This window comes from Sodiomyces alcalophilus (assembly GCF_042370955.1).
Source record: "Sodiomyces alcalophilus JCM 7366 unplaced genomic scaffold ACRALscaffold_1, whole genome shotgun sequence".
NCBI classification, from domain to species: domain Eukaryota; kingdom Fungi; phylum Ascomycota; class Sordariomycetes; order Glomerellales; family Plectosphaerellaceae; genus Sodiomyces; species Sodiomyces alcalophilus.
In genome coordinates this window covers 9,283,267-9,297,600 of record NW_027263532.1, presented here as the reverse complement: position 1 = coordinate 9,297,600, position 14,334 = coordinate 9,283,267, and the positions used below count along the sequence as shown (strand labels likewise).

At 40.5% G+C, this 14,334-nt stretch overlaps 1 protein-coding gene across 1 annotated transcript; it reads left to right on the top strand.

Moving 5' to 3' along the window:
• The first annotated feature begins 249 nt into the window (after nt 1-249).
• On the top strand, nt 250-3,347 carry ACRALDRAFT_1037863 (uncharacterized protein). Its single transcript, XM_071015074.1, has 3 exons — nt 250-752; nt 807-872; nt 1,076-3,347. The coding sequence occupies exons 2-3, from the start codon at nt 836-838 to the stop codon at nt 3,298-3,300; spliced, it is 2,262 nt and encodes a 753-aa protein (XP_070880251.1). The 5' UTR covers nt 250-752; nt 807-835; the 3' UTR covers nt 3,301-3,347.
• The last annotated feature ends 10,987 nt before the right edge of the window (nt 3,348-14,334 follow it).

Genomic DNA, 14,334 nt, shown 5'->3' with positions numbered 1-14,334 from the left:
GTATTAGATCTCTCTACTAAAACGTAAGGTCCCCCTAGTAAGTCCCTTATTTACTCCTATATAGTATATATATCCTTAAGTAGGGTATAATAGGGTAATAGCAGAAATGAATATACACAATGTGTTTATTACGAAAAATATATATAAAAGGGGGTCCTTTTATATCGGTGGTTTATGAGATATGCATTCTTTGGTTATTTTGACACTTTTTGATAACTTTTTGAAATCCGCGAACGACGCCTGATGCAACACATAGCAGCTAGCCTTAGGCTGAGGCTAGCTCTTCTCTTCTAAGTAATTTCGTTATTTCTGCTTCCTCGATTGATACAAATGCATAAGCTTAATCTTTTCAAAAAGCTACTTATTTAATATAGCGAGCTACTATAAAGCTTCTAGGCATGCGTAACAGTGTTCTAGGATTGCCCGACTATCGAACAGAAAGGATGCTTTCCGATTCTTAGTGTATCTGCACTAATTCTCCCGTCCGGCCTCTTATCCTTTGAAATTCAGAGGCGATGTTGGTGTTGCGAGCAAGAGATATTGTCTGGCGCTCCTCCTGGCGCCTGTCGCTTGACTTGGAGCATACGGATTTTAGTCACGTCCGACGTGGCCATTTATCTTTATGCTTAAATGGCCCGCAGGCTAGGAATCTGAGTCGCCAAAGAAGGTTCCATTCCCCTGCGAATCACCCCAGACATCAACCGACCATCCAGGACATTCGAAACATTGGAATCATTGCTCACGTCGATGCAGTAAGGATGAATCCGATTCCTCCTTTGACTGCGTGCGGCGAGCTGACTGGGGAGCACAGGGGAAAACCACCACTACCGAACGAATGCTCTTTTACAGCGGTGTTACCCAGCGAACAGGCGGTGTGTTCTTTCCGTTTCTTTGTATTCTCTGGTGTCGGGCTTCGGACTGCGTGACAAGTTGCAAATCGGTCAATTATCCATGCTTCTAAACCTGGCCAAGCTCTGCTCAAAGATCTCATCTTCGATGCCCAAGAGATCAAAGTCATCTAGCGGATCTAACCGTCATGGGCTCACTTGTCGAGTAGGCTAACCATTCCATACAGATGTTAACACTGGAAATACCGTAACGGATTTTCTTGATCTTGAGCGAGAGCGTGGCATCACAATCCAATCGGCGGCTATTACGTTCCGTTGGCCTTTGCCTGAGGCGTGTCAACCAACTACTGTCGAAGTGAGGCCCAAAATAATCAATCTCATTGACACACCAGGACACCAAGATTTTAGGTTTGAAGTTGACCGCTGTCTGCCAATACTCGACGGTGCGGTATGCATCATCGACGCAGTCAAAGGAGTCGAAGCTCATACAGAAAGGGTATGGGCGTCCGCTCGAGAACATGCCATCCCATGCATCGTTTATGTCAATAAGTTGGACAGAGAAGGCGCCTCGTTCCGGAAATCGGTCCTCGAAGTTGCTTCACGGCTCCATGGCTGGCCCCTTGTGTGCCAAATCCCATGGTGGGAACGGGGTCAGTTCGTCGGCGTTATTGATGTTATCGACAGGGTGGGTCACAAGTGGAAGTCCGAAAAGCAAAAGGCCACCTATCAAGGCGATGCGTTGAAGCGTGCTCTAGCGGACAACCACAAGCTAGCCGAGGAGATGGAAACTGCCCGCGAGAGGTTGATTGAGGTCCTCGCCGAATCTGACGAGACGTTGTTGGAACTTTTTGCCAACGACCCCAGCCGTATTACCAGCCAGGCCATCAAGGACGGGATTCGCCGTGCAGTCCGTGGTGGAGATGGCAAGGTAGTCCCTATACTAGCAGGCGCCAGCTTTCGTCATATGGGGGTTGAGCCACTCATGACCGCTATTGTGGACTATCTTCCGAGCCCGGACGAGCGGCCGGAACTGGAGATTCGGGTTGGGGACAGCAACCAGAGCCTTTCAGAGCTCCTGAATACTCACCACGGGAAGCACGGGAAGGACCGACGTCTCGCAGCAATTGCTTCTGTATTCAAGGTCTTCCACCATCCCAAAGAGGGTATGTTGAGTTTCGTCCGGATCTACCATGGTGATCTCCACCGTACCGCTTCAGTCTGGAATACCCACTCTCTTATGCACGAAGCGCCTCTCGGTCTACTTGAAATCTCTGCAGCCAAGACCGAGACAGTGCAATTTCTATCGAAAGGCCAAATTGGTGCCATTAAAGGCTTAAGGAAGGCTCGCACTGGAGACACGCTCGTTACAACTGCTACAGGCAAAGGCATCCCTGATGGCCTCCGACATATACAGGTCCGGCCCGCTGAAGTCCCCCTCCCGGTGGCGTTCCTCGCCATGGAGCCATACGGAAACGTCGCCGCCCAGGAATTGGAAGTTGCCCTGGACCAGATGTCGCGACAGGACCCCAGCCTTAGGTGGAATCGAGATGAGAAATCCAGGCAATTCATCTTGCAGGGCATGGGAAAGTTACACCTGGAGGTTGCAGTCCACGAACTGCGGCAAAAGATCAAGGCACAGGTGGATTATGGCCCAATTGAAGTTGATTACAAGGAATGTTTGACGGCGCCGATTGGGCCGATTACCGTTACGTTTGAGAAGCCAGTTGCAGGCAAAGCTGGAAAAGTGACATGCACAGCTATCCTGAAGCCTTTGACGAGTTGCCATGACCGATCGGAACTGAATACGGGCAAGGAGAAGTATGGAAACATGATTCACGTAATCCTCGAAGAAAGTGAGGTGCTGGATTTTGATCAGGAAGAAGCTCGGCAGCAGCTACTCAATGGTGTCGTCGCTGCTATGGCGAGGGGTCCCCGGCGCAGCTCACCGGTACAGGGCTGTCATATTACTCTCGTCGTTGATACATCCCCGCCTTGTTTGGATTCTCCTACAGGTGGCCATTTTAGCGGCGCGGCATACCAGGTCGTTCGGGAGTCCCTCAGGCGAGCGAGGGCCAACCACGTCGTTGGTATCTTGGAGCCGAACATGTTGGTCCGCATTTGCTGTCCCGAAGCGGTGGCAGGCCAAGTCCAACATGATATCAGCTCTGGCGCTGGGGGCCACATACTTGAGATCAAAGATCGCTCTGCCGAGGTAAGCAGCGGGACCGTCGATATAGCAAAAGTCTACGCCCCCCCAGATCCGTACGACAGCGTGACGTCTCTCCGAGAGAAGAAGTCCAGTCGCATGGTCGAGGTTATTGCCAAGGTTCCATTCAAAGAGGTTCTAGATTTCGATCAAAAACTGCGTACCAGGACTGGTGGACGACATAGTATGACCATGGCATTTCATAGCTTCGATCGGGTAGTGGGCCCACGGGAGAAAGATCTATAAAAGCGACTATTAATATAAACAGCATATAACTTTATAAACTAAGAGTTATTCCGACTTTTTACCACTTAGGTATTCCGACTATGCCACTTAGGTATTCCGACTATAGTTTTAATTAGATCCTAATCTTCCTATTATTATTCCTATACCCCTGTCTTTAAGACTAGGGGTATAGCGTAGGTGGTAGACACACCGAGTAGCGTATAGGCTGGCCCGTAGAAGGTACGGAACTAGTTCTTCCGGGCCCGAATCTAGATATAGGTCGGCTATAGGATTAAGGGCAGGATTTTAGTATATAGATTAAAGATTACTATAGAGTTATTTGAATTAATATATCTAATGCCTAAGTATATAGTTTAAGTTATACGCTATTTATAATAATTAAGAGTCTTATTTATTACGGGTTAACCCCGTGGATATAATCCGGTAAAGCACTAGATCTTCCGACTAATTATATTGCGTACCTAGTGGGTCGCTACGATATTATATTTAGGTTATAAGCACCTATAGAGATTTCTCCTTTCCTCCTTTTCTCTTTAGCTTTAGATAATTTAATTATTCGGCCCTACTTTATAAATACTCGCGACTAAGTACCGGTATCCCGGAGAACCCTGTCTAGTATCTGGCATAGGCCTTACCCGTTTTGGATAGGTTGCCAAGGCATATTTTCGGACACGAAATTAGACTCTGGGCGTAAGGTCCTAGTATATCGTAGTTATAATATAGTATAGATATTTTTAAGTATCTCTCGGGTATCCTCCTAGCTAAATACAGTGGTCGGCTACCTAGTATATACCTCCAGGGACGCAGCAGGCGCCAGGCCTCCGTTTATTTAATTGACTCCGTTGATTTAATTGACTCCGTTAATTCAATTGACTCCGTTGATTTAATTAACTCCGTTGATTTAATTAACTCCGTTGATTCAATTGACTCCGTTGATTCAATTAAGTCCGTTGATTTGATTGACTCTATAGAAGAAGGATCTGATCTGCTAGAAGTTCGGGAAAAACTCTGCTCTTGACCGTCTGGTATCTAATCTCGGTACGGAATAACCCCTTCCGTCCCTGTTTCGCGACTCTACAATGTACCGGGACCTTACGCCCAGAGTCTAATTTTATGTCCGAAAATATGCCTTGGCAACCTATCCAAAACGGGTAAGGCCTATGCCAGATACCAGATAGGGTTCTCCGGGATACCGGTACTCCTCGTGACTAGCCGCTTATATATCTAAAGCTTAGCGAAACCTATACGCTACGCTAATAAAGATAGACCACTACTTCGATCCACCTCCTAGCGCTCTATTATACCTAGCGGGCGAGTCGCCTAAGGCTACGGAGTGGAGGAGGGAAATTATTAACTCTTTAAACTTAGGTCGTAACCTTAACTACTTAGATCTAATAATAATAGAATACTATAAATTAGCTACTATAAGCGATATAAAACTAATAACGTGTAGCTAGGCCGCGCCTAGCTACCCTATTAAAAGTGGCTATATAAGGCCCCTAACCGTCTACCCTAATATCTATACCCGACCTAACGCCCGCCTCGAACCCCTAGACTAAGGCTCTCTTATTACTATAGAAGTTTAATAGTAAACGCTCGGAGTATATAAGCTAATCGTCTTAGATTCGCGATAAGCTCCTACTAGATTAACACCTCTTTTAAAGCCCTTGCGAGAAATAGCATTTTATTAACGCTTACCGAGATAAAGCCCCTCGCTATATTATCGCCTCTTTGTAGGCCGTAGGCAGAACTAACGGTTAATACGATCCTGAACACTTCCTTAACTACCTTAACCGTATATATAAAGACGTTAACGAATAACCTTATATAGCTAACACTCTATAAACGCTATAGTAGTATAAGGACTAATCGTTTAGGAGCTTTATACCCGGCTTTAAATAATAACTAGCTATCGCTAATAAAGGTTAATAGGATAATACTACGAAGATTATATTCCTAGAGGGAGCTTGTAGTAATCGCCTTTATACAATACTTATTACCGCAAAACTTCTAAATAACTACTATACCTAGGTAATAAAAGTATAGAGTATCGCTTAAAGACTTAAAGCCCTCGCTATAAGACTATAGTTTAGCTAGGCACCCTGTAATAGTAATAATAATAACCACGCTTATAATCACGATAACGATATAAAGATAAAAGGAGTTTATTAAGTATAGACTAAGAGAAGAGAGATAAGAGAGTGCTATAACTACTGGAAGAAGGGACACCTTACTAGGAAATACCGCATAGAAAAAAAAAGACGCTAAAGATTAAAAACAGAACCGTATAGCTAAGGTCTTAGCGACCTTAGATAATAAAACGACCTATATAGGAGTCATAGATAATAATAAAGACTCGGAAAAAGAATAGCTCTGGTATAAAAGCGGGCACTAGAGCCTACCGTAAAGGAATAAAGGGATTAAAAAGAGTTTATATCTTAGTCGTGTAGTAGTTATTTAGCTTTTATATAAGTATAAATAAATAAAAAGTTAATTACTGCTTTTATAAATACTAGATATAACTATTATATAGCTATAAGCGAATATCTTATAAAGTCTCTCCGCCTCCTATTAGTCGATAAGACTAAAAGACCCTTCTCGGGGTTCTTTAATACTATAGGGTCTACTAAAAGCTTAGGTATTACCGTATACGATTTTAAGATCGGTGGATATATATAACGACTATTCGCTTATATAATACTAGGATTAGATTATAACGTATTCCTAGGAAAGCCCTAGATAGAATATAACGATATTACTTACTATATAAAAAGGTATCGCCTCTATTATAGAGGAGCCCGAATAAATATCCGACTATAAGGCAAGGAAAAGCCCGATAATATTAGAGTAATTTATAAAGCTTAAGTAATAAACGGATTAGTGTTTACTTGTATTATATACTAGTTATAAAGGAAATAACGGTTCGGAAGTAAGGCACTCACGCTCTATATAGTTAGTATTAAAGATATCGATAAGGCCCTTGATAGTAAGTCCCTGGTTAACCCTTAGAAGTATATCGTAGGAGAGATCCTATAACGATTCCCTGACTTATTCTTAGACTTATGAGTAGACCGCCTCCTCCTTACCGACCTAGAGTTAACTATAAAGTAAACCTTATATAAGGACCCCACGGTAAGGAGCCAGAACTACCCTAGTTCCCTCTTTAAAATATATCCAGAGAAAAGCTACTAGTTCTAAGGAAGACCCTTACCGACTTAATCGATAAGGAGTTTATATAAGCTAGTAGCTTTACCGCTAAGGCTCCGGTTTTATTTATAAAAAAGCCAGGAGGCGAGCTATAATCCTATTATAATTACCGCGCCCTAAACACGATTATATAAAGGGACCGTTACCCTCTCCTACTAATCACTAAGATACTCCGGAACGTAGAATAAGCTAAGTGGTTTATAAAGCTTAATATAGTCGCCGCTTTTTATAAAATCCGAATAGCCGCCGGCTATAAAGCAAAGACCGTGTTCCGGACCCGATTCGGCTTATTTAAATAGCTAGTATACCCCTTTAGACTAAGTAATACTCCCGTGTCCTTCTAATAATAGATTAATAAGACGTTCTAATATTACCTTAATAACTTTATTACTGCGTATATCGACGATATCCTAATCTAGTCGAGTAGATCCCTCCGCGACTATAAGAAGAAGGTTAAACTAATACCATAATCTCTAAGTGACGCCGGGTTAACGCTTAACCCAGCGAAGTACGAGTTTAGCGTAAAGATTATAAAGTATCTAGGGTTTATAGTCACTGCCGGTTAAAGTATTTCATACGATCCCGATAAACTAAAAGCGATCTAAGAGTAAGAAGCCCCGACCTTAGTAAAAGGAGTCCGAAGCTTCTTAGGCTTTATAAACTATTACCGTATATTTATAAAGAACTTCGCTTATACCACGGCAGCCTTGATAAGACTAATAAAGAAAGACTAGGCGTTCTCCTAAGGTCCTAATAAGTAAGCGGCTTTTGAAGAGGTTAAGAAGAAGTTCTAGGAAGAACCGATCTTATAATAATAGGTCTTAAGTAATAAGACCTTTATAAAGACCGACTACTCGAGATTCGTATTAAGAGGCGTTTAAACTTAAGAAGACGAATAAGGATACCGCTATATAATCGCCTATTACTCGCGGCGACTTATAGGAGTTAAGTACAACTACTCGATTTATAATAAGGAGATACTAGCGATTATAAGCTACGTGATATACTAAAAAGCTTAGCTCCTAAGTTATAGTCGGTTTACGACCCTATCCGACTATAAGGCACTAGAGTACTTTATAATAAAGAAGATACTTAATAAGAGATAAAGCCGATAAGCTGGTAAGTTAGCTTAATTTAACTTTATACTATAGTACTATAATAGTACCGATAACTATATAATTGAAACCCTTTTATAAAGAGAATAAGATAAACTAAAAGACTTCTTAGATAAATAGGAATAGGCACGGTATATATAACTAATCCCGGAGACCTTAATTCTAATAAAGATATATCTCCTTTATAAGAACCCATAGGTATTCGAAGCCGATAATGAGCTATAAAGACTATAGGACTCTACTATAACGGAGGACGACTAGTACCGCCTAGCTACTTAAGCCGTATCTAGAGGTAATTAATAGTTTCCTCTCTTATTAAGTCTTTAAGCTTAGATCGCCGAGTATGAGATTACCTTATAAGGGTTATTAACGTTCCGGGACCGCCTATAGGTGCCGGGAGCCTAAAAAGGGAGCACCTTACGAACTTAAGTAATTCAAGCTATACACGACTCTATAATCGGAGGCCACCTAGGGTAAGACAATTTAATCACTCTTATAGCGAGACGCTTCTTTTAGCTAAGGGTAAATAAAGATATATTAAAGAAAGGCGAAGCCGTCACTATACAGAACGGCTTAGGTAGTATAATCTCGGATAAGTCTTCGATAACAGGAGTGCTTAAGACCACGAAGTGCATATAACTAAAACAACACATATAATAAGGAGACCTTTAGAAAAGGTTCCTAGGAGTGCGCACTGCTCTGATCAGGGTAACGTAGCTTAAACGAAGTGAATATAATAAACGTGGCAAAACTTAGAATTAAAAGGATAATAATTATATAGGATAATAAGCATCCTCTGTGTCTGGGTGGCGTTGCTATGTATATATAATATATAAGATAAATAAAAAAGCGCCCGTCTTATAACGTCACGTAACGTCCTAATAATATAGTACTAGGTTCCGATCCACCCCTCTATAATCGGCCCTAGTTATCTTACTCACGTCCTCGTGGCTATAATAACTCTAAATATAATTAGGGTACCCTAATTAAGCTAAGTATAGTCTAGTAAAACCATTCCGAAACTCACTTACGCTTACGGAGGGTCCCTCCGCCGATTATATAATCCTCCTTCTCGGTATATACTCTCTTTATAGTGGCTGTAACTATATCCTTGTCCCACTTAATCCTAGTATTATACCGTAACTATCCTTCCTAGGGAATCGTATATAAAGGCGGTATATATAAAGAAGTATTAACGGCGGCGTTATAAAGTATCGCACGGTAGATACTATTATATAAGTAAACCTAGTTATCTTAGGAGAATAAGCTAGGCCTAATCGGGCTAACACGAGAGTCTATAGGGCGGGGATTATATAGTCTATAGAATAGGTAACTATAAGATATCTTAACACCCTTATCTTACTCCTCTGTATCCTTAATCTATTTACCCTGGATATTAATCTTCCTAGGCTATACTAAGACTTTTTTTAGCGATATCTAAATAATCTTATAACTATTTAAGTTAATAGCAGTAAACTTAGAAGATTTAGAGGACTTAGGAGTCTTTTTAGGACTCTTCGTGACCTTAGTAATCTTCTTAGGCGTGACTAGTACCGAGGGCTTCTTAGAGATATTCTTAGGCGTCTTAGGGCGTATAGGGACACTAGTATCTTTTTTAGGAGTGCTCCTAATTAGCGCTTAAGCCTTTTTCTTAACCTGATTAGAGGAACTAGGGGTAGCAGGCTTAGACTTAATAATAGGCTTATTAATAGGAGTGAAACCTATACTCTTAGGAGGTGGCGGTAAAGGGGACTAAGGGACCACCAGGACTACTAGTGTCTTCTAATAGCTAAAACCGAGGATTACTCTAATATAAGATAGCTATTCTTCCTTAATATAATAAGTATAAGCTATACTATTATTTCCGTAGCAGCGTCCCTATATAAACCGATAAATCTTTAAGCTCTAAGGGAACAGGTATCCCTCCTAGACGATAGCTTATATCTACTCGATAATAAAGAGGCTATATAAGTAACTATCCGTCTAGCGAGGACCGGGAATAATATAGAAACGGCGGGTAAGGCTAGAGACGGCCTTATTAGGTGTATTAATACTACGCAGCTAACCCATAGCATACTTAAATAACCGTAAAAGGCGATCTTTAGTATTACTAGTATTCTAAATACTATTATACCCGTATATACACTATATCTCTTAATCTATAATTAGACTAACAAAGTGGTTATCGAAGTGATAAATAATAGGGATAAGGCGACTTCTCTTAATACGGTTAATTACCTTAAGCGGCTAAGGAGAGTAGATAGGCGTTCGGCTATTTAACTCCTAGTAAGGCGTAATATTAATCTAACCTACGGGACGGCTATCCCCTTATCTGCGCTTAAATATTACACGCATTATATCTTATAGACTACCCTTCTCTAGCCACCTCTTATTTATTAGGTCGTAATACGTCCTGAATAATAATTAAACTATAGGATAAGTATCCTAGGACCTCTCGCTAAATATACTTACTATAGGGATATAAGGGAGTATTATATTAAGCGTGGCAGCGTTAAGTTCGCTATCCATAGCATTCTTAAGGAGGCGTTAGACTACGCGTATATTATTTTTAGGCTACTAAGGGAAACCTATAAAGGGGGTAGCGTTATCGGGGACGTTAAATACACGATACGGTAGACCTTACTAGGGGAACACTTATCGGCTATTATTAGGGTCGCTAATACGACGGGGGCGCGTGGTCTTATTAATAGTAATACGAGTAGCGGGTACGATATTAGCGGTAAGGATAGGACCGGCGGGACCCGGCTCTTAGTAGTTAATAGCGGGAGATATAGATATTCTGAATATCTCTATTAGCCTAATCACGGTAATATATAGTCGGGGGGATATAGGAAAAATATATAAGGGCAGCGAGGGTAATAAATAGCGAAGAAATGGATAGGGGTAAGTCGGAAATAAACTTAACGATATAGGAAAAGGGAGGGAGAGAGGGAAAACGGGTTAACAGGAGCTAGTAATAGGGGATATTTATTCTTTATCGATATCTAATATTCCTAGGCGGTGCCTCCTTTATAAGACTAGCTTTAACTAGAGTTTCTATTATAGCTACTACTTAAATAGGGTCGTGATTATTAAAGAAAGGGTAATCCTAATACTATTTATGGTTTTCGGATAAAGGTAACTTAGTAAATTAGGCGTAGGATCTAAATACGGAAGTCGGCTTACTATATAACCGATCTAATTAAACGAAAAGATTAGATAGTACCTTTTTTATTATGCCTATAGTCGCGACTATATAATAAAGCGATATAAGGAAGGTAATTGTAAATCACGCTTAAAGCCTAATCTTTTAAGTAACTTAAAATAGGCTATTTATTTAACTATGCCTCCTTAAGTCACTAAAACTATAAATCCCTAGGCCACGCTACCTATCGTCGAGGGATATAAGGCGGGGGGCTGCCGGCCAGAGGCGTATCTTTCGGGCTCTGCGTCTTTATATTATCGTACGATTTAATATCGTATTTCCCTTAAACTTCTTATTAATAATAATAATAAGATTATCGATATATCTACTAAGGCTCTAATCACGGGGCCTTAATAACCTTAGCTCTTATAAACGTAAAAAAGCCGTGGCTCGTTAAGAGTTAGTTTATCCTATACCGTGCTTCTAATCCAAGACACGACTTATCGTAGGTGCGGTTAATAAGTATAATATTTTTACGACGGTCTAAGATATAGTGGTGAGTTCTCTTTACGCTTTTAGTCGTATTACCCTGATCAGGGTAAGCTGATATTATGGATATAGGCAAACTCGTACTTTATTTAGTACGAAGTGGCTAGTAAGGGTAGTGTATCGTATATCGAGCTGGATTTCGTGGGTTAGGTTATCCAGGGCGACTCTAAGGCTTTTATCGTAGGCCGGGTATAGGATAGCCTGCTAAATCTTACTAATAAAGACGTGGAATAGGAGCTATTTAAGAAGGTAAGGTCTAGTAATGGTTTATCTCTGTTTTATCGCCGTTATAAAGGGAGTATATTATAAAGACGGTGACCCGGGCTTATATAGTTAGAGCCCTGATTATCTAAGGGTTCGGGGTTATTAATAAGGTGCCGTGCTAGTGCTATAAGGAACGGTGGTCGGCTATAAGTGATCGGGTTAATAATAAGATCACTTATCCTTTCTTTAAGTACGTATCGCTTTAACGTAATAATCGATTTCCTGACTACGCTAACTGCTATTTTCACGAGATAGCTTATACGTATTATAATAATAAGCTCCGAAAGCAGTTCTATTAGTCTAATTAGGAGGTCTTATAGCTAGATAGTGACTATATAGGTATTAGTCACGCTAATCCGTGTACTAAAGACTTACTAGTGCTGCTATAGTCCGTATACGACGATAAGATATATCCACGGCTTTCGCCTCGGTACGGCGTCTTTATAGTAAGCACTATTACTCTATACCGTAAAAATGCTTAGCAGATACGCGACGTTTATAAAGGAAGGGGTCATAAACCATAGGACTATATAATAGTATAGGTCCCTGTATTAGCGTATAAATATAAGGATAACCATAAGAAGTTCTGTTATACTATTCAGAATAACCCGATAAAAAGGGATCGAGAAGAGATGGTGGAGTGGTATTATATTCCCTTTATATCTAGGGCTTAGGTCTAGCGGTGTAAATCGGAAGTATACGGCCCTAGTAATAGTGATTATAAGAGCGAGCCGGAGTAAGATATAGATAGGTATTTGGGTAGTGATTACTATAATCAGGGTAACCTTAGTATAATTAGGATATTTTTATTTCGGTGCGCGGCGTAAACGGGTAAAGGAAAGGTAGATAAATAATAAATATATTTAGTGGATATATCTTTATGGTGTCCACTTAGTTAGTGCGTGTAAATAGAAAATAGTAATAATAAAATATAAATAAAAGGAACTAATAAATAAAATAATAAGTAGAAGGACGTGGAATAGGGTAATTAGGGTAATAAAGGGTAAACGGGGAAAAAATAGGAAAAAAAGCGAGTAAAGGAGTCCTAAAGTAGTGTTTTCGCTTTAGGGGGTAGTGGTTAGTTTTTAACGATAAGTAGATAGCGGTGCCTTATATATCCTCGGCCCTAATACTATACGTAAGACTCCTATTAAGTATAGTATTACTAGGATTAGGTTAACCTAGTAGGAAGTAATAATAGGCAATAAAGTATAAGGTCCTAGTATAGTCCTTATACTCACTTAGGTTAAAGTCAGGATCTCTAGGGATATAGACTTCGACTCTTCCTAACTACATCGCTTTCTAGAGCTCTGCTTCTAACCTCTTATAATACTCGCCTAATATATCCCGAAATCTCGCTAACCGTTATAGGAGTGCGTTAATAGTCTAATTAGGGGAACCTGCGTTATCTTAACGCTTATTATCCTTAGCCCTAGTATCTTTATTAGTGGATTTACCTAGGAGGAGGGGTGCTTTAACCAGCTCTTTATTAATAGGGACGCCGCGGGCAGGGTATATAATTATTAGTTCTTTAGCGTAGTCCCTTTCTAGTATTATCTAGTCCTCCGGCTCTTAGTATCCGTCTTTATCCTGGATGAATTTTTTAAGGCGGTTAGCGGTAAAAGTAACGCCCTGGAGCTCTTCCCCTAATAAAGTTAATAACCTAAAGGTCTTATTATCCTGATTAGACGATATAATACGAAATAGGCTATTCTAGCGGTAGTCTAGCTTTTTATCGCGGCTTATATCGATAGCTAGCTTAGTATTATATATAAGGATAAGGTCGCCGACTCGGAGTCTTTGCTTACGCAGGGTCCTAACTCTAAAACGGTTAATAGAGTCCGTCTTTTACTACCGCTACTTATTAACTATATCGGTAATAGTCCTCCGGTCGGCCTCTAACTAGGCGAAGGCCCTTAGGTATAGTAATATCTCTTCTTTAGGGGTCTTAACGCGGCCCTAGTCGAGCACTCTCTAAGTAAGGCAGGTTATCTTAATAGACGTGATAGCCTCGTAGCTATAAAGGAGGTAAAAGGGGGTCCTTCCGGTAGATACTCGGATAGTCGTGCGGTCTATAAAAAGGACTCTAGGCAGGATCTTATATAATATACTATAGTAAATCTTCTACTAGATAGCTAGCGTATAGGCGATAGGCTTATATCCTACCTTATTTAGACTATTAGCGCGGGGGTAATAGGCAGAGATAACCTTCCGCTTTATTAAGTACGCCTAATTTAGCTTGATTATGCTACCCTTATTCTTAGGACCTCCGTCCACGATAATATACTAGTATAGCCCGTGCTAGTAGATAACGTCTTCCTATAAGAATATTATAACGGCTTATAATATATTCTTCCGTTATAGACGGGCTTTAACCTATCCTATGAATATATATTAAGCCTTTACTAAGTAGTAGCCACTAAGATACTAGATATTAAGACTTGCCTATATAAAGGGGAGGGCTTATTAAGGCAGTTAAGTGGCGATTAGGGGATCCTCGCGTACTTTACCTTGGCGGCTCTAATACTTAGTATATACTTCGATAACCTCCTTAGTCTGCTTATAGATCCTATCCTAGGTATATAAGGGGGTAAGCTTTTAGTATATCCTATCCCTTATATAATAGCCTAACTCGTTATAGGCCTTCCTAATCAGGGTAACCTAAGTTTCTTTATTATTACTATTAATCCACCTCTTAGGAGTTAAATCTTTTTTAGTGGCTCTTATTTATAGCAGACTATCCTTTACGAAAAC